The sequence below is a fragment of the Bradysia coprophila genome, unplaced genomic scaffold, assembly GCF_014529535.1.
Source record: "Bradysia coprophila strain Holo2 unplaced genomic scaffold, BU_Bcop_v1 contig_94, whole genome shotgun sequence".
Taxonomy (NCBI): Eukaryota; Metazoa; Arthropoda; class Insecta; order Diptera; family Sciaridae; genus Bradysia; species Bradysia coprophila.
Genome location: NW_023504022.1, coordinates 1,675,629 through 1,701,738, shown reverse-complemented (window position 1 = coordinate 1,701,738; position 26,110 = coordinate 1,675,629). Strand labels below are relative to the sequence as shown.

Below are 26,110 nucleotides of genomic sequence, written 5' to 3'. Positions count from 1 at the left end.
CAACTTTAACTTTAGGTTTCCGGGGTCTACCCCAGAGTAGCACATACGTTATGAGGGATTTTTAGCCCCGTACGAAGTACTGGGGGCTTATAAGATTAATATGCCGTTTGTAACATGTCGAATTGGAAGCAGCCAGTAAGGGCAAAGCATTTGGTTATGTTCATAGATGACAAATCCGCAATAAAAAAAATGTCCGTCCGTCCGTCCGTCCGTCCGTCCGTCCGTCCGTCCGTCCGTCCGTCCGTCCGTCCGTGACCCCTCTAGCTAGAGTAAATCACAACCTTTTTTCAAAATTCTTTTTTTCCCCGATTGGTATGGACAAAAGTAAGGTCAAGTTCGAAAATGGGCATGGTAGGGTCGGCCCTTCCAGAGCTAGGGCCCTATAGGTGTTTTTCAGTCTTTCGCCGATATCTACCGAAATACGCACGCAATACCTGCTTGTGATATATCAAATGAAAGGTATTGACGAGTAGAACAAAGTTGCTGAACATTGTTTTTGGGTAAGATGCAATGTGGGCTTGTTGGGATGGCTGAAAGGTCGTTACTCGGCCCTCAGTGTTTTTTGCACATAAATCGAGTAAATCTCATCCGATTTTGCTAGATTTAGTTTTTTTTTATGAAAGGTAATTGAATACCGAAAAGAACGTTAAAGTTTCAAATTTGGGCCCTTGGACTGAGGCCGCTACTCGGCCCTAAGTAGTTTTTGCACATAAATCGAATAAATCTCATCCGATTTTGTTAGTTTTTGTTTCGTTTCGTTTGAGAGATAATTGAATACCGAAAAGAACGTGGCCCTAAGTGTTTTTTGCACATAAATCGAGTAAATCTCATCCGATTTTGCTAGATTTAGTTTTCTATGGAAGGTAATATAATACAGAAAAGAACGTGGCGAAAAAAGTTTCAAATTTGGGCCCTTGAACTAAGGCCGCTGCTCGGCCCTAAGTGTTTTTTGCACATAAATCGAGTATTTTTCATCAGATTTTGCTACTTTTTGTTTCGTTTGACAGATAATTCAATACCGAAAGAAAATTGGGATAAAAAAAGTTGTAAATTCGGATTCCTAAGATTACATCGTAAACTTTTGTTTTATACTTGAGAAGTACTTCGTACGGGCTTTTGTAATTGCGCTAAGCGCAATTTTAAAGATGAACGCTTACAGTTTACAATTTGCAAAAATAGACAATGATGTCAAGTACGCAATAAGGTTACGGAAGCATTTTGATATCGGACGAATAAGGGTTACGGGCTTATTAGGGCTATGGACGTATAATGGTTTCGGACTAAATAGGTTTACGGGTCGTACGGGGCTCAGTCGTAGCAAACGCTCCGACTGTTCTGATGCCTTGTTTTTTTAAATCTCGCGAGGTATTTTATTACCGTTAAGAGTTGCATGCAAAAAAATATTACAGATTCAGTGCGGGACCCCTCTAAATATTGGGAAAGATGAAATTAGGAGAATAAGATTTCTCCATTTTCAAACAAAGACAAAACTTCAAAAACAACTAAAACAAATGAGAACAGATGGTGGAGCTAAAGAATTGAGTCTAAAACAAAACTGTGACTATTAGGCTGACCTTACCCTTTATTCCATCGATCGATTCCTCGCCGCCATTTCCAGATGCAGTCAACATTTTCTGTAGCGTCTCAACTTCATTTCTCAGCTTGACCGGGTCGTCACTTTCAGTGTATCGTACACCATATTTCGGTTTCGTTGTTTTCCCTGCATTAGACTCAGTTTTGGCCTTCGGTTTCTCGATAACAACTTTTTCTCCAGCAATTTCACAATACGAACATGCGAAGTAGCCTCCAAACTGCTTTATCTCCTGGAGTTTACTTTTTGCTGGCAGGTCCACGGAGCAGTGTGTAATAATTGGCTTGAAATGGTACATTTCACGTTCAATTTCCATTGATATCGGGTTCTTCTTTAAATTGTTTAATTCGTCGACCAAAGGACGTAGGTATTCATGAAAAGCAAGTTCTTCATCGCTCTTGCTTTTGTGGTAGTACAGTCCGTTCAAAATTATGTTTTTTGGCAAAAATCGGCAATGCGGCGGCAAGTAATTCTGCATCAGCTGTACTGGCCAAACGGAAAACGAATTCGACTTGAACTTGTTTGCCCCATCTACATTCAGACACAACGATAAAATGTTTATATCGGAGGCTTCGTAATGTTGTAAAACTTGTTTTAAAATGTTCCCGTCGCGTACATCTCGATATGCTTCACAGTCCTCGGTATCGCAACGTATGTTAAATTCGCATATCTCTGCCCAATTGTCTTGAACACTTTTCAATATTTGTTGTTGCACAGGTAAGATCACGAAAAAATTAGTCTCGTTCGTTTTTAACAGTTTATCACAATGTATACACTTCAATCCTTCCTTCTGATCAGCTTCAACTTTCGTACTTTTTTTGCAATTGTCACATTTAATGAAGAGAAAAATGGTGGGCAAACTGTGGCTTTCCCAAAACTCCTTCATTAGCTGAACTTTTCCCGGAGGAAGTTTCTCATAGTCCTCAAGACGAGTGTTCAATAACTTGATCCAATCCATCAAACATTCCAAACTCATGTGATGCTGTAAGTAAAGGCTAATTACTTTTTCAAGCAAAGCACCGTCATCATCGCCTTGAGTCAGTCGAACGTTTTGTGATATATTTTCTTTGTCAATGCCGGGAATATCCACACTTTCTAAAAGAAGTTTTAAATAATAGGTTTAGGTTTGCGGTAAATAATAATTACAAAGTAATAACCGAAAATGGAATCCATTGAAACATGCACTGAAGAATTTGTCGAATCCATTTTAAAATCTTATCAAATCAATTCGAACTTTCAATTTCAGTAAAATTGTATAACTGTCAAGCACTGCGTTTGTAAACATCTTCATAGGCTTCATAGTAATGTGTTTTCGTACAGGTGGTATTGGTAGTGGTATTTCGGTACAACAAGTGTCGACAACTGCATAACGCGCAAAAACATCGTTGATGCTAGACGCACATTGATTACGGTGAAAAAAAAAATCGAAGCAACAAAATGAAACGAGCTGAGAAAAAGCAAATTGATTCAAAAAAAAATCTCAAACAAACTAATACGTTCAACAAAAACAGCTCAACATCAAAAATAAACGCTTATTTTAAGCCTGCGACAAAATCTTTCGATGTTGAAGCTGTAACCAAGGAGGAACATTCGGATGGCCACAAACAGTTCTACATTCAAATTCTCAAGGAGAAACTCCAAAGTAAGAATCCCTAAACTTATTCAGAGATTGTGTTTTCCGACTCCGATCAATTTTTAAATTTTGTGTTTGAGACTGTGTCATGAATAGATATGAGGTTATGTAATCAACAACAACAGAGTAGGTTATTTTATTGCAGGCATTATCGTTGATAATATTTACAATTTGACCAAGGTACAATTGAGTATTGCCATATGTAACCGAATAAGGCAAACGCCATCTCTTAATTTCTTTAAAAAACAACAAAAATTGCATAGAAACTCGGGCCATCTGTTTACAGATGTGCACTATATTTTGAGAAACGCAAGCAAATCACAGTCTACCATTTCTAGAAGCTTCAGTAGTATCGAACTAATATGATGGGCATTACCTTCAGTACCTTGCAATTGACATCGTGAATACGACACGGACTTTGATTTTTTGATTGTTATTATGGGATATCGAAGAGGCAGTAATCACCCATTACAGAGTAACTGTCTTTGTAATTTTACTGAATACATTTTCTTGTCTGTTTAAATTAAGCAATCAACGGAAGTGATGGCGCCGATGCGAGTCCAACGGATGGTGCCTGTAGTGATCGGATTGAAAAAGAAATGGATAACGTGCAAAGTCCAGGTGTCAAATGCTGCGAGTGTGAGGACAAGCGAAAAAAATGCACCGCATGCATTGCGTGGGAACAGAAATACAAAGACCTGAAGACATTGTATTTGCAGCTCACCGTGAATTTTTCCGAGCTAGACATGAAGCACAAGAACCTGTTGAAGAGAGTAACTGACAAACATGACCTCAATAATGGAAGCTCGACTGCCGTTTCAACTGCAGGTTCAGCTGCAGTTTCGACTGCAGGTTCAGCTGCAGTTTCGACTGCAGGTTCAGCTGCAGTTTCGACTGCAGATTCAACTACAGTTTTGACTGCGAGTACTGTTGAAAACAAAACGGACATATTCACACCAGGCGAACAAAAATTTTTGGATTCCATTGGACTCGAAAAAAGTAAGGATTCCACTTTCGTCCTTCAGTGTCTCCATTATCTTTACAAAGGCAATCCAAATGTATTGGCCACCAAGTCGCTATTCGGCACCAAAGATTCGATAAAATTTACAAACGATGGGGAACGAGTACATTGTCCGGGAAAACAACCAATCACTCCAACGAAAGCAATCCGAATCAAGCAGCTATTCATCGATCGTATTTCCAAATGTGATATCAACTCAGTCGAGTATGGGGAACGAATGAAGGAAGCATATGTTAACAAGCTGCTGGCTTCCGGAATTAAGAATATGTCGAAATAACATATTGGCAGCGATAATTTCGTTTTTTTACTAGTGCGATACAAGTACGGAGTTGTAAGGATGTAATAAGACCTAAGATGGGTAAGCGAACTTAAAGTAAATAAAGACAATCTGAAATGGATTTAGAATTCACTGTTCAAAAGGCATTTTTACTAAAGCTTAGGATATCCTGAAAGCGTCTTGCGGCTTAAAATTCTGAAATCTTTAATAGATCCGAGATTCAAAACTTTACTTTACAGAACGACATCCGACAAGTTGCTCGGTCCTTTTTATATATTAATCGAGTTGCACACGTATTATGGTTTAAAAACTAATCAGAGTAACAGTTCACCACATTAGAAAGGAATTGAACCGTAAAAAAAAGAATTTTGAAAATTAAGATCTGGATAACAGTAATAACAATATTAAAAATCCATTGAACCGAATACTCCGACAAAATATTATTTATGCCACTCACCCGAGTAAAATTAAAAGTCTCAAAAGTTCGAAAAGAGACGTCTCACGGTCTCAAATCCTTTGGATTGTGAGACGTGACACGTCTCTTTTCAAGCCTTTGAGACTTTTATTTTTATTCGGGCAGCATCATAATATGCAAAATTTGCAAACTTTAGATGCCTCGAGTACCTGCGGTCTCGAGTGACGAACTACACATCTACTGCCTAAAAAAGCATTCATCACTCGGTTGTATGAATAACTATTTCGACAGTTTTTTAGAAAAACTTATCAGGTAAGGTTCACTCAAGTGGTAGGATGTCGGATGTTTTTCAGTGAACAAAAACAATTTACCACCCAACTTATGCATTGTCATTAGAAACATAATAGCTAAACGGTCGATATGAAATTTCTTGTCTGCATTTAGTGCTGCTCATCTATTCGAAGCTATAGGACGTGTTTGTACGATTTCCTTACAAAACAACGATGGATTTCTCCGATGTATATTCAGATATATCACTAAGCAGCATCCTGGGTAATTTGCTCAATTATTGTGATCGAATTAAATGATATATTGATTCCGCCCTTCGTTTAATATCAATAGAAAGTGATGAAGATGACAGTGATCGGACGAATGGTCCGAATTCGACAAAATCATGTAAGGCATGCGAGAAACAAGTGGTCGATAAACGGAAGCTCGAAAAAAAATTTAAGAAACTGAAGAAGCGATATCTGGATTTGTGCGTTCGTTTCGCCGATTCCGAAATGAAGTGTAAAGAGTTACAGAAAGCCAATGGTGAAAAACCTCCGAATACTCCATAATGGAGGTTGAACGATTTTTGACAATTTATTGAAATAAACCGGTCCAGCGTGAAACTTCTGTTTTATTTATTTGTGTGTTCGGGGTAGCTACATAGCTATTTCCATGTTGGCTCTGTATTTTATGCAGAATGATTTTGCTTATCGCATCAAATTCGAGCAATAAAATGATATTGCGTTCTTCAGGCTTAACAAAGACAGTCAAAAATATGCTCAGACATGTCTGCCGTAATTTTTATAAGAAACAACTCACCGGGTTTTAACGATAGAATTTTGTTAAATCCGCTTGATTTGCTTCTCATGAAAATTACGACAGATGTGAACATCTCGTAGTAAAAGTATTCATCCTTCACGTTTGTGTTTTTCCGTATTCTCATCAAATTATGACACCTTTCGACTGTCTAGCGTTGACATATAAGTCGATAAAACAGAACTTCAGATTGTTTTCTCCAAACTCTCCACTTTTTTCAAATGATGGCAAAGTGGAGGTCACTTATGGTGCGTAGTGGTCACCGAAACGCTTGAGAAACAATCCTAAGCGGTAGCTCGTATCACTAAAGTCTCCAAATTTGACACTTGTCAATTCAGTGTTCATGCTAGTACAGTTGCTGCATGTTCGCCTGATTAATCGACCAAGCCGCATATTTTAGGTCGATCCACAAAGCGACATTGTCTCATAAATTAATTTGAACGGAAATTGTGACTTAGGACGTTAAATTTTAAAATTCAAAATTTCGTATCCGTATCGTACGGCTTTCTTATTACACACGGCTCTGCTTTATTCTGATTCCATTAGTGGTAACACTGTCTATAATATCTATTGTTCAGTTTACACAATACCACATGTCATGTCATAACAATACGTGTAGCCATAATAGATAGCGCAAGATTCTTCTCCAGCCGAAATTATAGAAAATTATTGATTCCGCGGTTGTACGATCTGGTGGAGAATGGAGGAATCCATCGACTTACGTGAGATTGAGCTTGTTGACGGGCAAATTATGAATATGGAAGATACGGACGGAAATTTGGAATCAATGGAGAATTGTGTATTCATTTTGTATGACGAAACGGATCAAGGTGCCGAACTTGATGCCGACGCGGTCATTGAACAACCAGATGAAAATAAAAAACCAAAGAAGCGTCGAGCAAACCTGACCGTGTTCAATGAATCCCAATCAACAAAACGGAAAAAACGAAACGGCAAAGCGGGAATTGACAAGCATTGTAAAACAGGTGTGTAGTGATACAGTGGTGAATTTTCATTCAATTTATTTAACACATTATTAACAGCTTGAAAAAATTGACAAACAACTCAACAACAAAGACGACAAACGCGCAACGATCAATTTTGTGGCAACGTTTAACAGCTTCCAGTCGAACCGTATCAGTACATTCAAATACCCCTCAGAAGCCGAAATCAAACCAAAGTTCTTGGACTTCGACGGTACCATGTCTGCCGTCAAAGTTGCTGTTCAAGAGGCAATGAGTGACTACTTTCCACAAAAACAAGTGGCGGCAACCGTCACCGCTCCGCTGGACACTTCAATCGATTTTACAACTCCCACAAAGACCATATCAGCGTTCACCACCATCCCATCTCCGGCCAACGAAAGGAAATCGTTGCCCACATCTTCAAAGAATCTTTGTGGGAGAAATGCTTGTTCGTTCGGAAAAAAAATCAGAAAGCCAGTCTGGGTCAAGTGCAGCTACGATGGAGGTGACGGAAAAACGTGCAGTTATTGGGTACATGCGGCCTGCATTGGATTTCCAGCTCTAAAAGAGGCCGACGCGAAATCATTTGGTGCATGGCATTGTCCGGATCACACTGAATCATATTTTAAACGCAAGTAATTTATTGGGTACGAATGATTGAAATAAACAGTTTCGAATGGCAGCTGGTAAGTTCTTCAATTCATCAAATTTCGTCCTCTTCATCATCGACAAGGTTGAACACTCGCCAGTATGTTTCTTTAAGTTTCTCTTTATCTGATGCTTTCAATTCCAAATTTATATCCTTTTGCAAGTCTTTGGATAAGTACTTAGCAATGGTTTTTGTCTCCGATCGAAGTTTTGTCACTCCCCAGCTATTAACTTCTTCTTCTTGATTGTCGTTTTTAAAAATTGAAATATAACTACCAACAGTAGCTTGCCCGGTCTTCACGACACCCTCATAGAAATGTTTTCGGTTCGATTCGGCTAGCAGTTGGCATCGTAGAATGGAATTGAATGGTTTGTTACCCTCTCGAATGCCCGGTAGAAAAGATATTTCCTTCTTTTTCGTGAGGTCTAGCATTCCATGGCGACGGAATAGGCCTCTTGCGGCTCGTTTTTCGAGAGTGAAATTTAGTTTGTGCTGGCAAGATGATGTGTGAAGATTCAACCGCTCTTCCACGTTTTCAATTATCTGTGTGTAGGTGAATCCAAATTATTGATGCGAAAATTGACAAATTAAGTGAAGAGTAGTGATAAAACTAACTTTGTCAAGTTTCTGCATTGACGCAGAAGCAGCCTTCCATTGTTCGCCAGTCGGAACTCCATTTCTGACGACAAAACTTTTCATTCTTCGATTTCGCTGCTCCAACAAAAAGTCAACACCCTGACCAACTTTACTCCCGGGAATTACCATTGACTCCCTATGTACTGCTTTTCGTATGGTTCCTGGCATTTGAATCAACTCTGCCACATCCAGGCAATTGATAAGTTGATATTTTGGGTGCCGAAACGCGTAAAACAAGCCGGATCCCTGTTCTCTTGCTTTTATAGCAACATCGAAATTGTTCTTACGAACTCCTCCACGGAACAGCAAAATGGAAAAACACCAGTAGTAGGCAAACTGAAATGCCGCTTTAGCATTTTCATTATGGCATTGATTGATTTGTTCGAAAAATCCTTCAACCGTAGGCTTCAGTTGAGGTGTGTTTTTCCGACATAATTCAATGTACGAGAACAGAAGCTCATCTGATAACGCCTCAAATGTGATCTACAACAATTTCAAAGTTAATAGAATTTAAGAGATGAAAATGATCTGTTTAGTTGTTACCTCAAGTATTTGCCAAGCTTTATGATGATCTGTACAATTTTCGACACACCACTTAGCTTTCGGTGTGTGAAATCCTAACAGTTCTGTCACTGGTTCCAGATACAAAGGAAACCAACCGGAAAATAAGGATTTTACCATGTTCATTTCGTAGTGACCTGCACCTATAAAAATATTCGAATGAAAATCAAAATAACCAATCAGAAGAGACGTTGTACCGGGTCTAAGAAGTATGTTATCGAAAGCTCTTCTCAGTTGGGGCGGGCTCGGCTGACCATGTGATATTTGGTAATGATTCGGTATATTCTTCTCCATCAGCACTTCATCGCAAATGTGGCCATAGACCGATTTACGGATAATTTCTTGCGCCAAAGAAAACGGAACTCCATCAACAACTATTGTGACCCATTTTCGCTTGTCAGATAAAGCCACTTTCTGAATATGCTGCAGAACCTCACGAACTGTATCGTAGCTGTTGGGATTTACCAGCAGACACTCCTGATCATAAATTTTGCAGAAGCTTGGATGTTCCAAGATATCTTCGTATGGCATGCCGCAGTTGTCTTTTGGTGGAAATTTAGAGTGGTCATCGACGTAATCCTTTCCGTTTTCAGGCATAGTCGACTCAATGTAAGTTATTCGGCGCTGAACAAACTTTACCAAATGTTGATTTACAAGCTTCAGAGATGACGATGTAAACTGTTGTAATTTGTGGTTTAGGGCTGAAGCGTCGTTAGGAGATATTTCGTACATCAGAGGAAAATTCATAGTTTTCTCTTGTGGGTTGTCGGCATCTAACAATTCAAAAGCTGCAAGTGAAGTGACTGCACTGATCTTGAACTTACAGTCTAATTCAACTCTATGAGCTTTTGCCATAACTTGATTGTTGTCGAATGCAACAACAACATATCCATCTTCTGGGAATTTCGGTGGAATTTTACTAATTTTCTGAAGCGCATGTTGAAGTGTGGTGCTGGTGCCACCACCGGTTACAGTTCCATAAATTTCGCATACTCTTCTTGAGTTCGACAGAAAGTACATGTATAGCATCTCGGATAACATTTTGGCCGAAGTGTAATTCAGATTTACGGCTGCAAAAATCGTCTCCATGGCATGAACTACCAAACGAATTCTACAGTTCTTGATTTCCTCTGTTTCCGTTCGCTTGCTGAAAGCAATAATAACGGGCATTGACGAATGTTGAAAAATGCAATTACTTCAAAAAATTCAACAGTAATATCTTTGTAAATAGCTGTAAGAGGGAAGAAGATTCATTTGTGAGCGTACCTTACTCCGTTCATCAACCCAATTAAAATATTTTTAAGAGGTGCAAACGCATTTTGCCAGTAAGACTGATATGTCATGCTCTCCATGTCTTCTAGCCGGTTACCCAAATTGGTTTTGTTCAGCTGAGCGACATGCTTGTTAGTAATTGGAGACAAACGCTCCCCAACAGCACGCATAAGTTCGTTTAGCTGATCGTCCGTCATAGGCATGGTTTTAATTTCAGCTAACAATCTGTCGAATTGATTGTTTGAACTTTTAATTGCTTGAGGCGATGGAGACAAGCAATTCTTAGTGTCAGCAATATTATCATTTTCGATCAAATCGTTCAAATGTTTGCAACATGCCAGGCAAAGTTTTGGTGTCGGTTTCTTAAAGCGACTCAAATTTGGCTGGTTGAGCAGAATTTTGAGTTTATTAAACAAATCTGCTGTGACATGGTCATAATTATTTAGCCGGATAAGATGCTCCGCTTGCGCGTTATATTTGTACTGCGCTGATTTATGAATAGATTCTTTCAAGAAACAAAACTCAGATTCTTTATCATTTGACGACATTTTGACTGATTATAATTTTACAGCACCCGAGCAAACGTTCTTCGCTTATAAGTCAATTATTTTTTATAGAAACACTTCGTTTTACTAGTAAAGGAAAAAGAACTAACTTTTGAGAGAAAGAAAACGTTTCTGAAAGTTTGGCTATTTTAACTGTTATGTACGGTGTTGCGACCTGGTCGCACGGTGAAAAGTACGTCAGACTTGCGACCTGATCGCACGGTGAGTAGTACTTTGCCCATGTCTACTGAGTTCATAATATGCGCGTATATATTGATCTTACGGTATCCTGGTGTTAACATCTACAAAGGGATAGTAAAGTCTTTTGATTTGCACTGTTCTTACAGTAATTTATGCTTTGAGTGGAATTTCGGGATGTGTTTTTGAGAAAGTCGCTCCACGAGACGGCTTCAGATTTATCGCTTATGTTAAATGTAGCTAAATAAAGCGACTTCCTAGTACATAAACTATGCGACGAAGTCGATTATTCAGGCGGTCATGCAGCAACTGTAGTAGCAGAGCTGTGGCCATTTATAAAGTTCTGAATTTCAAGCAGGGAAAGATACAAAATCATTCTATCTGTCCGTGAAGGCAATAACTTACCGTCCATTAAAACAATGTGGAAATTTGCAACAACAACATTCATTATATTCACCTCATTGGATAACAAGTTTTGTTTTTGTTAAGTTTATTTTTCAAACTTAGAATATTCCATTCACGCAGGACCAGCTTCGTACTTTGAACTTTTTGTTGATTTTTTAAACCTTAGCAGTAACACTTATAATACACGTAAAATATCACTTTTATGCTAATTAACTTCATTCCGAAATTTGTGAATGCAGATGAAACATAGTGGGGCTACGACAACAGTTTGTCTTTTTCCACGATAAGACCTTGATCTTTGTTCTTCGTCAAATTGGTGTCGAAGTTTTGCTGTTTTTTTGTTTTGAGAGTTGATGTGCGACCAGAAAAGTAGTCTTCGATTTCTTGTAGCGTTTTTCCTTTGGTTTCAGGAAGATACAGATAGAAGAAAACGGTTCCTGTTGAATGGAAAAGTGAATCAATTATGCTTCTAAGAGTGAAGTCTATGGTCTCGAAGACCCGGAATTCGTGTCAGAACTTTCATTGTGGTAGTACTTCAATTGAGTACTAAATTTCGTATTTTTGTCTGGCTTTACTCACCCAAAAACGATATGCATCCGTACATCATAAAAACCCCGTGTTGATAGAGAGCATGTGCCAGAAAAGGATACGTTTTAACGACAATGAATACGAAAATATGGGCCATGCATGTTGTCATTCCGCCAACAGTGCCTCGTACTTTTAGGGGATATAATTCGCCGATCATTACCCACGGAACTACCAAAAATCCCAGTGTACAAGTTATGGTGAAAATGAAAATGCAAGCGACTGGAAACCACGTTACACTCGGTTCAATTGGCGGATCAGCCGTCTTCCACTGATGAAGGAAGTAGAGATATACACCCAGTCCAATCATTGTCACACCACATCCAATACCTGTGGAGTTAAGGATAAACTTAGTTTGGCGATTTTGATTTTGGCTTCGTTTTTGGATTTACCGGAAATAAATGTGAGCGTCCGGCGTCCATATTTCCTCATAGCTATGCAAGCGATTATTGTAAATATTAAGCGCACAACGCCCAGCATTATCGTGCAGGTGGTTTTGTTCATCGTAGTGCCGGTCTCTTGAAAGATCTCAACAGCGTAAAATGTTATTGTATTCACGCCGCTGAACTGATACATCCCAAAGTATATAGTAAGGATGGCAAACGGTTTCAACGTGGCCGGGCTCAATAGAGCCGATAATGTGTCTCTAGCCGACGATTTTCTGGAAGCATAAACCAATCAAAAACGTTTATCTTCGGTCCGAGTTACTAACCAGAAACTAGAGATTTGTCTCTGATTCGGGGTTAGCAAAACGAACAGTTAAAAAAGCAAATTTACTTTGAATTTGCTTTGGCTTTGTTAACGGAAAGTTGCATTTGATCCACCTCCCTCTGAACATTGACCGTCGATCCACGCAATTTGGCCAAACACTTAACCGCTTGCTCCGGCTTCGATTTCGAAACCAAATAGTTGGGTGACTCCGGCATGAATAACATGCAAATCAACGCTAGCAACGGAATGATGGTCGACACGCCCGATAATACTTGCCATGTGACAAATGACCCGACTGTGTACTGAAACAAGACACCCAGACTGATTCCGACCGATGCAAACGCTCCCAACATGCCACGCAGATGTGGTTGCGTAACTTCGGATGTGTAGACACGACATGGTGCACCGACTAAACCACTACCAAAACCGACCAGGACTCGGCCAATGTAGATCATTGTAATATCGGACGCAAATGCTATCAGTAGCCAGCCAATTATCAGCGGTATTTCAATCATGATAAGAGTCTTCTTCCTTCCTAATCGATCCATCACATAGCCGCTAAGTAAGCACCCGAACGGAGTGCCAGCCGAGGAAAGCGATGCTAGAAACGTGGAGAAGTAAAATGGGTATTTATTAAGTGTGAATCATAGAAACGAATGAATGAAGGAACGACATTAAAGTGAAGCGTCTTACACGGACGGGTCTAAAAGCATTTTTGATGACAATTTACATGTACTCTTTTTTGGAATATTTCTTGGATTACCAATTTATTGTCCAGAGACAGTCTCAGAACAATGTAAAGTCAGTCAGTGAAATTTCAGCATGAATTTGCGTCAGGTGTTTTTCGGCTGATCCAGACATAGAATCATAACTGTTTATAATTGTTTATCCGGCTGAAGCTGCTACACGCACACAGACATTGTAGTGGTAAAACCGTATAAAGACGTATAAACAGTTTTAATTGTTTGTGTGGATCAGCTGAAAAACAGCTCAAGCACATTCATACTGAAATTTCACTGCCTCTAACTGTAGCAACCTCTTCGAGCAAAGAAATTGTGTCACGAGCCCATTGTTTCAATCAGTTTCAAATAAAAATTGTATTTCGTCTTACGCCAACCAGCATATGTGTTCTGCGCTTCAATTGACCAATCGAATTAAAACTAAATTCGTTAAATTCATCTTCTTAAATATTCCGCGGCTTGTGCAATGACTATTACTTATAGTGTTGCGTCTAACCGAGACATATTAGACAAATTAAAACCAAACGGATCGATGATGCTAATATTTCCAATGCATCCAAATGACAATATTTTGTCGGTTTAATTAAACTGTTTCACAATTTGTAACGAAAAACCACTTGCTGCAGCGCGCACATCAATTGTAACGTTTGTTTAAAAAGTAAATTAACCATTTCTCATTCTATTATTAGTGGCGACCATTTGGCTTCTATTTTTGCTTATCATATTTGTTCGCTCTTGTTTAGACGACACAACTGTGACCAGTCATATATGGTGTGTATCGCTAGAAATGTAAATTTTCATAGTGAAATTGATGAACAATTATGCAAATGATTGCTATTACTTTGAAATTCGATAGGAAAGCAAACCGTTTTTCAATTTTCTTTGCCAATGACAAGGTACATAGTACGTATATGTATATGTAATGCATACAACGAGACCAAACAAACTAATTGCGATAATAATACCGACCGACGTAAGGACATGCAATTAGACTGTGAAATATTAGCTATTTACTCGTGAAAAGTTGTAATAGTTCTTGGTATTATAGAATGCCTACAAATAAACTAACGAGAAAAGAGTGACGCAGTCCTTGTGTTTCAACTTCTATAATAAATGATATCTTTAAGAAAAATAGCGACACGCAAATTGCAGGTCCCAAAGGAGCATTTTTTTAATATTGAAGCTGAAAGCGTCACGTAGAGCGTCATCATTTCTTTTAGAAGTTAGACAAGAGCTGCGCCACTCTTTTCGCTTTAGAGGTTTTGTTGGATGCAATGAAAACATCGAAGAAACCGAAGAAAGATGAGAAATGCCAGAGAAATCACATCGAATCCCTAAATTTAGGAACCACCATGGGAGCAGGTTACTTATGTCGGAACTAATCCGAAAACATCGAAAAAACCGAAGAAAGTTGAGAAATGCCAGAGAAATCACATCGAATCCCTAAATTTAGGAAACACCATGGGAGCATGTTACTCGTGTCGGAACTAATCCGAAAACATCGAAAAACCCGATGGAAGTTGAAAAATGCCAGAGAAATTACCTCGAATCGAAAAATCTAGGAACCACCATGGGAGCAGGTTACTCATGTCGGAACTAATCCGAAAACATCGAAAAACCCGGAAGAAGTTGAGAAATGCCAGAGAAATTACCTCGAATCCCTAAATTTAGGAACCACCATGGGAGCAGGTTACTCATATCGGAACTAATCCGAAAACGTCGAAAAACCCGATGGATATTAAGCAATCAAGTCACATCCCAAAGCCTAGGAACCATTCCTCACGTCCAAAATTTTCGTCCAAAGCTACTTTATGAACGCTATAGCGAAGTTCTCGCTTATAGAATTGTTGGTTCTCTCATAATCGATGAATGACACCTGATTGTCGTGTTTCGGATTTTCCACCCATTTTCTTATCTGAACTGAAATGAGTTTAAGGCTATAGATTGTTGAGAACACTGAATCTATCGAAACACTTGAAAAAAGGCTTTCTATTCAAAAATAGGTCAAACTCGGGTATGGATGACATGCTCGCCATTATCTTTTTCCATTATAGTTTTTAAATGTTGATCGGAGAAGAAACACTCTCATTGCAGCCAGCACGTGATCGTTATTACACATAGATGCACACAGTACACAATCTTTTAATCGCAATCATGGGCCAATCTTATTATTCCAATGAGAGCTTAGCTACAGCTGCGCGGCTAAAAATAAGATTACTTATACTCTCATGAAATCACATCGTGACACTCATCGATTGTTTTTGCCATTGTTTTATTGCACTTTTGATGGCACAATTCAAGATATGGCGTGGTAGTTATCGCTTTGTATTTTGTAGATAAATTGACCGAAACGTAATTGATGACGCAAAATGAAGGTTAGTTAAAGATTCAGAATTTTATTCGTTTTCCTTCAATGGGCTGGGAGTAATTTGACTTTGGATATTAAACTCGATGTAATCTTTTGCAGTTTTAAAATTGGAAATGTGTAGAGCCACTTCAGAAATATTGACCCAATGATTACACGAATCGTATCGCAACGCGAAAACATTTAGTATTCATTTTATCGAATTGTTGTTTTTGAAGTGGTTACTGTATTTGTGCGGAGCTGGGAGCATTGAAGTATTTATCTGCAAGCGTTTGTCCAATTAAATTATATATTTTCATTTCAAGGGTGATTGAAGAAACGCGTTTAATTGTTTTGTTTTGTTTTTTTTTTATTTTCTTATTCCAGCGAAAAAAGGTATTTTTATGGCAGGTCCGGTGATATCAAAAAAAATACGGAAAAAATTGAAAAGTCATATCGTCTGCACTTGGAAAATATTTTGAGACCCTTGCTTGCAAAGAATGTGAACTATCACACGTGTGTAACACGGCGAGTTGGAATCCCTGAGTAAATGTAAACTGTCTGTGGATGCTCATATCAGACAAACTCGTTAGCAAATTAGCTATTTCAACTCGCTAACGGTTAAGAGCCATCGATGCTTTGCTGAAAAGCATACATTTGGACGTTTTTTTAAACTAGGCCCCACCTTATGGGTGGGTCACGTCCCTTGACTGACTGACTGATATTTTCTCAATAGATTTTTGTAATTGTTCCAAAACTATCATAGATTGATCTTGATCAAAGTAGCTCTTTGTCTTGTTTTGTCATAAATTGTTCGCTCCTTTTATTTTATTGAAAATCAAATTTCAGAATAAACAAAGGGAGCTTATTTTCAAGGTTCTCAACCTTGCTTATTTCTACATTTCCAAAAAAAAAGATGCTTCGATATTACTGTGTCTGCTAAAAGACTGAATAAATTTAAACTCGTGTGAGTACGGCCCTCGCTTCGCTCTGGCCGCAAAGTTCACACTCGTTGAAATTTTCTAGATTATAAGACTTTTTTAGCAAATAATTCTAAGGGAATATTTTCGTTCGACAAAGTTGTCGAATCAGCGTAGCTGAATGTTTCAAATGAAACGTCAAATATTTTCGATGTTCTACTGAAAATTGGCCCTATTTGCTTATGAATAAGGTATGCAACTCGTGTGCAAAGTTCACACTCGTTAATTTTTTTTTCTAGACAGCAAGCTTTTTCGGAATAAATCGCAGATTATTACTCCAGTATTTCGATTAACGAACTTAGCCCGAGTTATTTCAGTACAAACGTTTTTGGAAAGCTGTCGAAAATTACTAATATTTTTTTAAAATCTGTTTAGGATTACTCAAGCTATCGTGCTACCAAGCGACGCGACAAAAATTCTTTTGGGAATATCTCTAAGATCAATCGTTCGTCCTCAAAATTAACCTCAGGAATTTAATTCCTCTTTGAATAAAAAGAAGTTTTTGGAAATCCGTTAAGAATTACTCGAGTTATAATGTTATCAAGCGATAACTCAAAAATTCTTTTAAGAATATCTCTAAGATCACCCGTCTGTTATAGACCATCTTCGAAATTAACTTCAGAAATTTAATTCCTCGTCGAATAAAAAAAATGGAAATCTGTCGAAAACTACTCGAGTTATCGTGGAATCAAGCGACACAACAAAAATTCTTATGAGAATATCTCTAAGATCACCCGTCTTTTATAGTTCATCTTCGAACTTAACCTGAGGGATTTAATTCCTCGTCGATTAAAAAAAAGTTTTTGGAAATCCGTTTAGAATATCTGAAGTTATCGTGGTAACAAGGAATGAACAAAGTGTGACAAACATTTTCTGTATGTAAGGTTTTTGGTCATACATTCCATGTATTTTCAATCATAGTAGTGAACATTGTGTGACAAACATTTTAGAGTGTTTATCATTCGTAAGACCCATGACTTTCAGTCAAGGCAATAAGCAGCGTTTCTCAAACTTATTTTCTCCCCTAAATCGATTTTTTGAGAGAGTTTGGATGCTAGGGAGAGTATTGGTCAAGGGAATAACTACCCCGAATGTGTTAGTTTTCAACAGAAAATTGATTTGGTTGTAGCAGTTTGACCAGCTCTAAGGAAACTAAGCAGTTTATGAAAATTTAGTTAAATTGATGACTTTTCTGAGAGCTGATCAAACGACTTCAATCAAATCTATTTTTTGTTTACAGCTAACACATTCGTGGTTGTTATTGCGGTCAAATATTTTTTAGAAAGGATTCTGACGAAAAGATATCATCAAAAATGAAATACGAGTCGCACGAAAGTATGCTACAATTTTAACTAAGCATCGACGCCTCTTAACACACATAACATTATGCAAGAGACGTTATAAAATAATCAAAATAATTACTTACCAACCCAGGACTCTTGTGTATCGTCTATCGGAATAAGTGAGTCTTTGGCTTTCAATTGTGGAATAACAACGGCACTAAATCCAAACACCAGACCCGTATTTATTGTACCTAAGTTAGCTATAAAGGCTGCAATGACTTGTCGCAACGCTTTCCCTCGTGCCGCTTTATCCGGTTGCATTTCGACAATCGGACTAGTGGCTCCATTTGTGTCCGTTTTGATCACTGTTGGTGTTGACAACGTGCTAACGAGAAACCGTGATTCGTCGCTGAAATTCCGATGAAAAGAGCATAAATATTCAACGTTTTCTTCAATAGAGTTTTCGTAAAAACATGATCCTTGAGAGCACTAGAAGCACTATTAGCATGGTCTATCATAAATTTTCCACAATGTGAGCATGTTAAAGTTTAGGAAGTATTTGACACTGCTTGGAGAAAATAGAGAATGAATTAAATAGTGTCTTCAATCGAAATAAGCGGAAGAGAACAGTGTTCATATTTGCACAAAGAAATCACCAGAAGTATAGACTATTCCAGGGCCCACAAATTTATTGATCAAACCGAAATAATTATTAATATTCCGAAAGTAATAAACGATGAAAATGAAAAGAAATTTTCCTCTGTTTTTGATTTTTGTAGAGCGTCAATAGATTATCATAATCTGTCACACCAATTTCAAGTGTTTTAAAAATACTTTTCATTTCTTACATTTGGTTTTCATTGTTCAGATGATAAGCTCAAGGCTGCCTCATAGTGCAATCATGATGTATTAACGAGTAAAGTTAAACGTAAAAAATTGAACCTAGTATTAAAAGCCGAATTACGAGACGATGTGTGATTTGCTAAAGTCTATAAGAATAACAGTTTTACTATAGAAACGATTACTTCATTTGATCGAAGATTTTCAGAGATTGATTTCAGAAATCTTTTACTTCATTTGTTTTGAACATGCTTTTTGCAGTATGTAAGACCTCATCAGTCATAGCTTGTCTTTTATTATTGCTGTCGTTGTTGATAGCAGATGACATCCGCCTACAACAGGTTATGATATATTATTCTCCCTTTTAGGTCCGTGTGAAATACTAAATTAGTACTCGTATAAAAGCTTAACGTGTCATTAGTAACAATTGGACTTACAAACTGCGAACTAGGAGTAAGTTCAAATCGTTTACCTATTTCTATAGACATCAAATATACTGAACGAAAAAGAATCACTGAAAGCACAGCACTGATTCTATATTCTAACATGAACATAGAAAATATTGGGAGGCTGATCAAATCACAGTGGGCACAGCGTTTCTTTTGTACAGAGAGATGACTCGTTTTAGTTGTATGAGTTAAAACATACAATACAAGCAATACTAAGCGGTAGCTCTTATCACAAAAGCCTATAAATTTGACACTTGTCAATTCAGTGTTCGTGCTAGGAGTGCTGTGCTGAAAGGTAATCGCTGAAATTGTTAGGTGAGGAAACTCATTCGAATCGGACCCAATTGTATGTAGGAACTCAAAGTGGCCTATATGTTTGTAATTTAGATTGAAAATCAAAAATAAAGAATCTTACCCAGCCATTTTTTTTGTAGAAAATTTATATTTAAAAAAATCTAGTCACAGCGCACAGCAGTTAATGTATTCGGTTATGCACCAATAACTGATATTTAATGTTTTCGAAAAATTAAGTACTTCGATGATTTGTCAATGTTGAACAAAATAATATCACAGAAACGTTCAATTAACACACCACACACAGTTTATAATCCTCGTCTTTGTACATTTGTTTCAACTGAAATTCACTTTCAGTTCGATCATGAAGTAATTTTTTCTCGTTGTGTCGATTTTCTTTATCATGTTTTCCTCTTTGGTTGAATGTGCTTTAGTTGAACTTATGTTGTGATTCCGAAAATAGCCAAAAAAGCGATACACAGATTCAATGTTTTGCACTTGAATGTTTATTATGATGAGAAAAAGAAAACGAGTTTTGTGAGAACGATTTATACGAAAAATTGGCTTCGACTTAAAACGATAAAACAAGAAAAACTTTGAGAAAATCTTTACTTTTAGTAGTAATTATTTTCCGAATCGACCGGCATACCGCACAGCTGAATTTTATTTAATTTGAGTATAATTCAAACACGGTCATTAATTTCTGTCTCGTTACAACGGTTCCTTATCAAGTACTTATCAGCATAATTCGTATTATTGCCTTTCCTGATAACGAGCAGCAACAATAACAGTAAAAATGTCTTTCTATTTAACTTGATATGATGGTCGTGTGCGTTTCTTTCTTACTTTTCAGTAGCGTATACGTATGAAAATGAGCGTTCGATTTCCACTTGTTCATTTAATAATATTCAATTCTAATTTCCACTTTGGTGTAAATTTCTAAAAAACGAAATAGTATCTCGCCTTTACTGTACTAATATTAACACATGCCACCGTCGGTCATCGTGCAAAATACAAATTCAAAACCAAAAAGACACAAAACTAAAAGCACAAAACTGAGGATGATATGAGCAACAGTTTGATTGTAAATAACTGATTGAAGTGAGTGCTCGGCTTTCTTATAAGTAATTACAAAGCTGAACAGTTTGGCTGTATATTATTCAGTTCAATGATAATGTTAGGAAAATTCTGTTCGGTGTTGTTTAATGGTCAATTCTGTTGGAAAAAAGTTTTGTCCCCTCTCCTTGTGCATTATATCAGCCTGAACATCATGTGCTTAGAACTATATACACGGTTCGTCGTTTCGGTTTTTCATGTTATCCGATCGCGAATAATTTTTCGATGTTCGTTAATCGGTTTTTTCGGTTATTTTACGTGAACCACTCACTCTATATGCTAATAAATAAAAGTTCTCAGTTTGCTGATAACGAGAATGACAATTTGTTTATACGAACAATTTCTGATGAACGTTTCATTATGGGTTTTGATTGTTTGCGGGTGTTCGTAAATGACGACCTCTCGATATTGCGGTGTTGCACTTTATGTGTGCAATGGTGAGTGTACGTAGCAAGTTGTTACTTCGCGAGAGTTAACGACTTTCGTACCACACTATACTTTGTCAGACCGTGTAAACTGCAGAGGTCTAAAACGACCGTTAGAATCTATCTTAATTTGATCGTATAACAATCAATCATTCGTCTTTGATACTACTACAGGGCTCGATAAGACTTAAGAAAATACTGCAAAATGCCAACAAAGAAATCTGGAACAACTGATTCATTGTGGCTGATGAAGTTAGGGCGTTCCAAGAGCTATTAGAATCAGTAAAACTAATTGTTAAGGTTTTTACCCTAAAATAAAGAGTGTTCTGTGACAAGATATTATTGCGGGTCCCTTACAAATCAAATATTTTTAACTTAAATTTTCTGTTTATACTAAACTATGCGGTATTACGTGCTGGTATAACGGAAGACGGCCATCTGGATTCACATGAAAGTGTGTAGTCACTCTCTAATTGAATGCGTAATCGACAGTGTTATTAAAGCAAATATTTTTATAATTTTTTTTATCGCTTGTTTTTGAAATTGTTGGAATCAAATGATCGAGCAATTCATGTCGATAAAAATTTATATTTTCCATAGCCAATTGAACGTTGGAAACAGAACCAATTTTCTAAAAATAGTCGTAAGCGATAAGATGGGCCACGTTTAGAATTTCATTTATTATTATCAACAATAATTACAGCTCACGAATTCTGAAAGATGTTACTAATCGCCGTAGAATGAACCTACTAAAGGCTACGCAGACCTTTGGTATAGTTATAAAAAAAGTTAAATTTAATTTTTTATATCTGTGATAAAACTCCATACAGAAAAATATTTGTAAGGCAGTGCCTCTAGCAGTCATAGCAGTAATTTTTTCTACTGCAATGCAAGATACACTCTCTGATTGTTCTCTCACGTAGGCAATTCTCATTGTTTGATTGGCTTGGTTTTTATCCTATGCTTTCTGCATTATTTTAACACTTTCAAATGGAAGCTCTTACCACGTGATGAAAAAAGGTCATCTATTTACGTCAGCCAAATGCCGGTGGTTTAAATCTTACCAAAAAATTTATTTTTCTAACACTTCATTGCTAATTTTAGAGTGCCACGTGAGCAATTTACATTTTTTTTTAAATTTTCGGTAAGTATCTGATTAGCACGAACCGGAGAGGTACGTCTTGTTTACAGACTTTCGGATTGGTCCGTTTAAAATTGGTGCACATGGAGTCTAACATGTGAATTATTCGTAAATATTGTCCAGACAAATGACTGCATGCAGTATTACACATTGAAGATAACTTGTATGAAAGTTTCACGTACGTAAGATTGTGATCGCTTTGAAAGAAAACGATATATGAGCTGTTCAACACTTGATGCTTACTGTCAATGCGAAGTATTGGTTATCTTACCTGTTGTAGTTAATTTTTTCAGATGCATCAAGAAAACGATAGCGAAACGATATACCTCTTCCTCTTCTTTGCAAACTTCTTTGCCCATGACTAATGTTTTCGAAGATTTTCTAGTCATTTAGACTTTCAGGGTCAGCGTGGTCAGCCTTAAATATTTAATTTAATTTATGAATGGGATATGGTCATTGATCGTGACCCATTGATATCACGTTCGCAATTTGGTTCTTCAATTCTTGTGATATCCCGTATCACTGTTGTCGTTTTTCACCAATATTGTGAATATCACCAAAGAATGAGTAATCCATCGAAATATTTTTTACATGATTTTGTTTTCTCTAGGGCCGAAAGTGGCTTATTACACACCTATAGGGAAAACAAGGAATTTGGTTTAAGTTTCAAAAGCATGGAATAGTACATTTCGTACCTAGGACTAAAAGTCTTTTTTAGCGTGTGAGAAGTTTAATCGAATACGCTAAAAAAAGACTTTTAGTCCGTGGTACGAATAGTATTTTTCATATTGGACGGAGAAAAAGCACTTTTCGGGTCCTAGGTATGAAATAGTATGTTGTGTTACAAGTATTGTAATGTCGATTTGTTCAGCACTGTGCTGAAAAAATCTCATTACAATACGTGTAACACATCATGCTTTGTGCCAACCGAGAATTGAAGTAGACAAAAGCACAAAAAATCCTAATTTTCATTGTAAACAATCACTCTTCAAATTTGATCGATCATATTGCTTTGCATTTTCATACAAATTCCATATCAGCACTGCTTTGAGTGTTGAAATATCCCCAGGCGCGCCGACTTCTAGGTGGCAATGGGTGCCAGCGCACCCATCACAATTTGGTCTCACTTTGACTTTGTCGCAGTCAATACCAACAATTTATATGAAGTGTGTTTCTTAGCTTTTCATCCAATGATTTTAGAGAAAATATACAACCGATCAACCGATGAAGTTTTTTGATCCGAGGCGAAGCCAATTTTCTTTGTACAAAATGATTAAAGTTGAAAACTTGACCAGCATTGTAGTGCAATCATGAGAACAGAGCAGGAACTTCCTTTTATAAAATTGTTCGGAAAGAATGATTTTCCTCATACTGCGATCAACTTCCATTTTCCTGTCGATCAATTCCTCTTTTTCTTGTGATGAATTCCTTTTTTTCCAGCGATCAGTATAAACTCATGTCTACAACTATGGTCAATGCTTTCAGAAACCGTCGTAAAAGTAATAACAAAATGTTGAAAAGCCTTCCATAAATTATTTTAACTTTTCATTTGATTCTCTATGGTTGAACTCCAATCAAATGATTGATTTTATGGAACATGTTTATTTGAAAGTCACTTTATAATCTACCGTTACAGCGATAAATTCTTTAAATGACCGTCTTCTTCTAAATCACTTAATTCTCCAACTACTCTCATTTCTCCATAACGAATATATAGAGAAATGAGAGAAGAAAGAGAAATAAGAAATTTAGAAAAGGCGCTCATTTAGAGAGAGTACCGCTGTAATAATTATTGTAAAAAATATAATAAAAACACCCGAAAAACCCCCATTGACTTAAAAAACACCCTTCACCAATTCCATTTTTTAAACGAGATTTTATTGGAATGTTGGCATATTTGGTGGAAAAAGCCTTATATTCGAAAGCTGTCATAGGGTATAGCTACATGTGCTGTGGTATTGTTGCTTGGTGATAGAATCAATAGTTTAAAAAGCACTGACTATGGCAACGACAATTCATCGATAACGAAAACTATTCCATCATCCACGCGTCGTACTGTTTGTTATTATTATAAATCTGGTTATTAATATTTTGATGATATATTTTGTACCATCAAGCGAGATACATAAAAATGTTGTTGGTACATATTTATCACACTCGCATGTCAATTTGCACCTTTTAAATGTTTAAATTTTATTTTTCAATATTTTTGCTAATGTTCGACATGACAGGCAATTATCGACGATTATACCATACGCTTCACTAAATAATATTTGTTCTTTTGCTTTGCTCAACCAATTATAAAATGGAACTCTTTTTGATTTCTGAAAATAGAAATTTAAAAATTTTCTGATTTTGTAAACAAGATCATTCGACTTTTTAATACAGATATTCGTCTTCCGAAGGGTATCGATAATTTTGCCATTCGACAGAGCTTGTGTTGACAAGAAGTTATATGGGCTGTCTGAAGATTAGTTTATAGTTCCTTATTGATACATCATGATCAAAATATCGCAAGCGCAATATACAAAAGGTTTCACTTCTTATTGACAAACAGTGAACCAAAGATTACATCCAGAAGGGTTGACCTTTGAAACGAAAATTCAACTTTAGGTTGTCTGAAGATGGGTACCGAACAAAAGACGCGAGATCAACACCTCGCGAGATTTTTGACATTAGGGGAGGTCAAAGGTAGTCTATATGACTTCTTTGGGCCACACACTATTTTTATACCTTGTGCATTAATCAAACTCTGCAAAAAAAAAATGCGCAACCCGAGGCGAAGCTGAAGCTGACAAACGAACGCCGTGGGCGTATGAATGAATCATTTTAACCACATTAAGAGTACGATGTGTAAGGTTTACCATTTTATGTACTTCATATACTAAGTATTCTGTTATCTGTGTGTTATACTAAGAAGAGACTTCCCAGTAAGATCTTCATTTTCTAAACCGTCACATTAGTTCGTAAATATATTCCATTTCGGTTCTGAAAAGGGTCTCGACTAGAAAACCATTTTTCGATCAATAACCATGGTTTCGTTAATTTTTTACCATCCAATTTTCATGTAAACATTTCTTTTAACAACTCACTGTATTTGGTGTTATCTGTCTCGAGTTTTATTGTTTGTTTAATTAATCCTCATGGTGTGTGTATTTGAGTTTTATTTAGCAACCACCAAAATACGTAACATATATATTTTTGCAAATACGGTAAATTAGTACGAATTTACAATTTATTTACTTGCAACTTTAAATTTAGATAAATTTGATGAGGTTCAGCTATGAACATTTTTGTAAACGGGTGCTTGGGATGCCTATGCTTTCATAACATCTTTAGCTATAATTCAATAAAACTAAGATGTTTGTTTACAGTCTCGGAATTATAAGAAGTAACAATCGACGCTATTCATTCCACTCCGCATGCATTACCAACGTTACGACATTGACGTATGAAAATGTGTTATAAAGTGTAAATCGCATGTGGAATGAATAACGTCGATTGGATTGTAATTGTTGAAAATGTAACTTCTTATAATTCTTCCACCGTATGTGCTCATCAAACAAAATGGCAATTGAAGTTTACCTCACTTGTCGCCCATTTCGCTGAGTTACAAACGTATAACAGTGAACTGAGTGGTCCTTGTACTTCGTACCGGTTTCAATATTCTTTAGAGTATTTTGTTCATTCCACAGATACCTACGTTACGTTCTAAGAAATTTGTAAAATTCAACAGAAACAAAAGAACAAAAAATGTCTTTTGAAATTCTGTTGAATTTACATCAATTCTGAGAATGTGAAATGTATCTGTGGAATGAGCAATTTAATAGGTATTTTCAGTCACCTGATCTTCTGCTCTGATTGATTTATGACGACTATAGGAAAAATCAGCTGGATCTAACTATATTTTCAGGTGATAAAAATTCCAGAGACGTGATAACAGACGAC

The 26,110-nt window shown here is 36.9% G+C and overlaps 1 protein-coding gene and 1 long non-coding RNA gene across 2 annotated transcripts; one reads left to right on the top strand and one right to left on the bottom strand.

Annotated features, from left to right (window-relative positions):
- Positions 1 to 6,961: 6,961 nt before the first annotated feature.
- On the top strand, positions 6,962 to 7,665 carry LOC119084921. Its single transcript, XR_005089165.1, has 2 exons — positions 6,962 to 7,009; positions 7,067 to 7,665. It is a non-coding gene; the product is annotated as an uncharacterized LOC119084921 (long non-coding RNA).
- A 3,609-nt stretch (positions 7,666 to 11,274) lies between these two features.
- On the bottom strand, positions 11,275 to 20,703 carry LOC119084853 (facilitated trehalose transporter Tret1-2 homolog). Its single transcript, XM_037194985.1, has 6 exons — positions 19,602 to 20,703; positions 18,041 to 18,306; positions 12,617 to 13,151; positions 12,232 to 12,500; positions 11,834 to 12,169; positions 11,275 to 11,691 (listed from the first exon to the last, which is right to left on the bottom strand). Exons 1-6 carry the CDS (start codon positions 19,607 to 19,609, stop codon positions 11,510 to 11,512), a joined length of 1,596 nt encoding a protein of 531 aa, XP_037050880.1. The 5' UTR covers positions 19,610 to 20,703; the 3' UTR covers positions 11,275 to 11,509.
- Positions 20,704 to 26,110: the final 5,407 nt, after the last annotated feature.

Coding starts and splice junctions, on each gene's coding strand:
- LOC119084853 (XM_037194985.1), bottom strand. Junction 12,501..12,616: donor AAAGCCAAAGCAAATTCAAA/GTAAATTTGCTT, acceptor TTATGCTTCCAG/AAAATCGTCGGCTAGAGACA. Junction 12,170..12,231: donor GACGCTCACATTTATTTCCG/GTAAATCCAAAA, acceptor TTAACTCCACAG/GTATTGGATGTGGTGTGACA.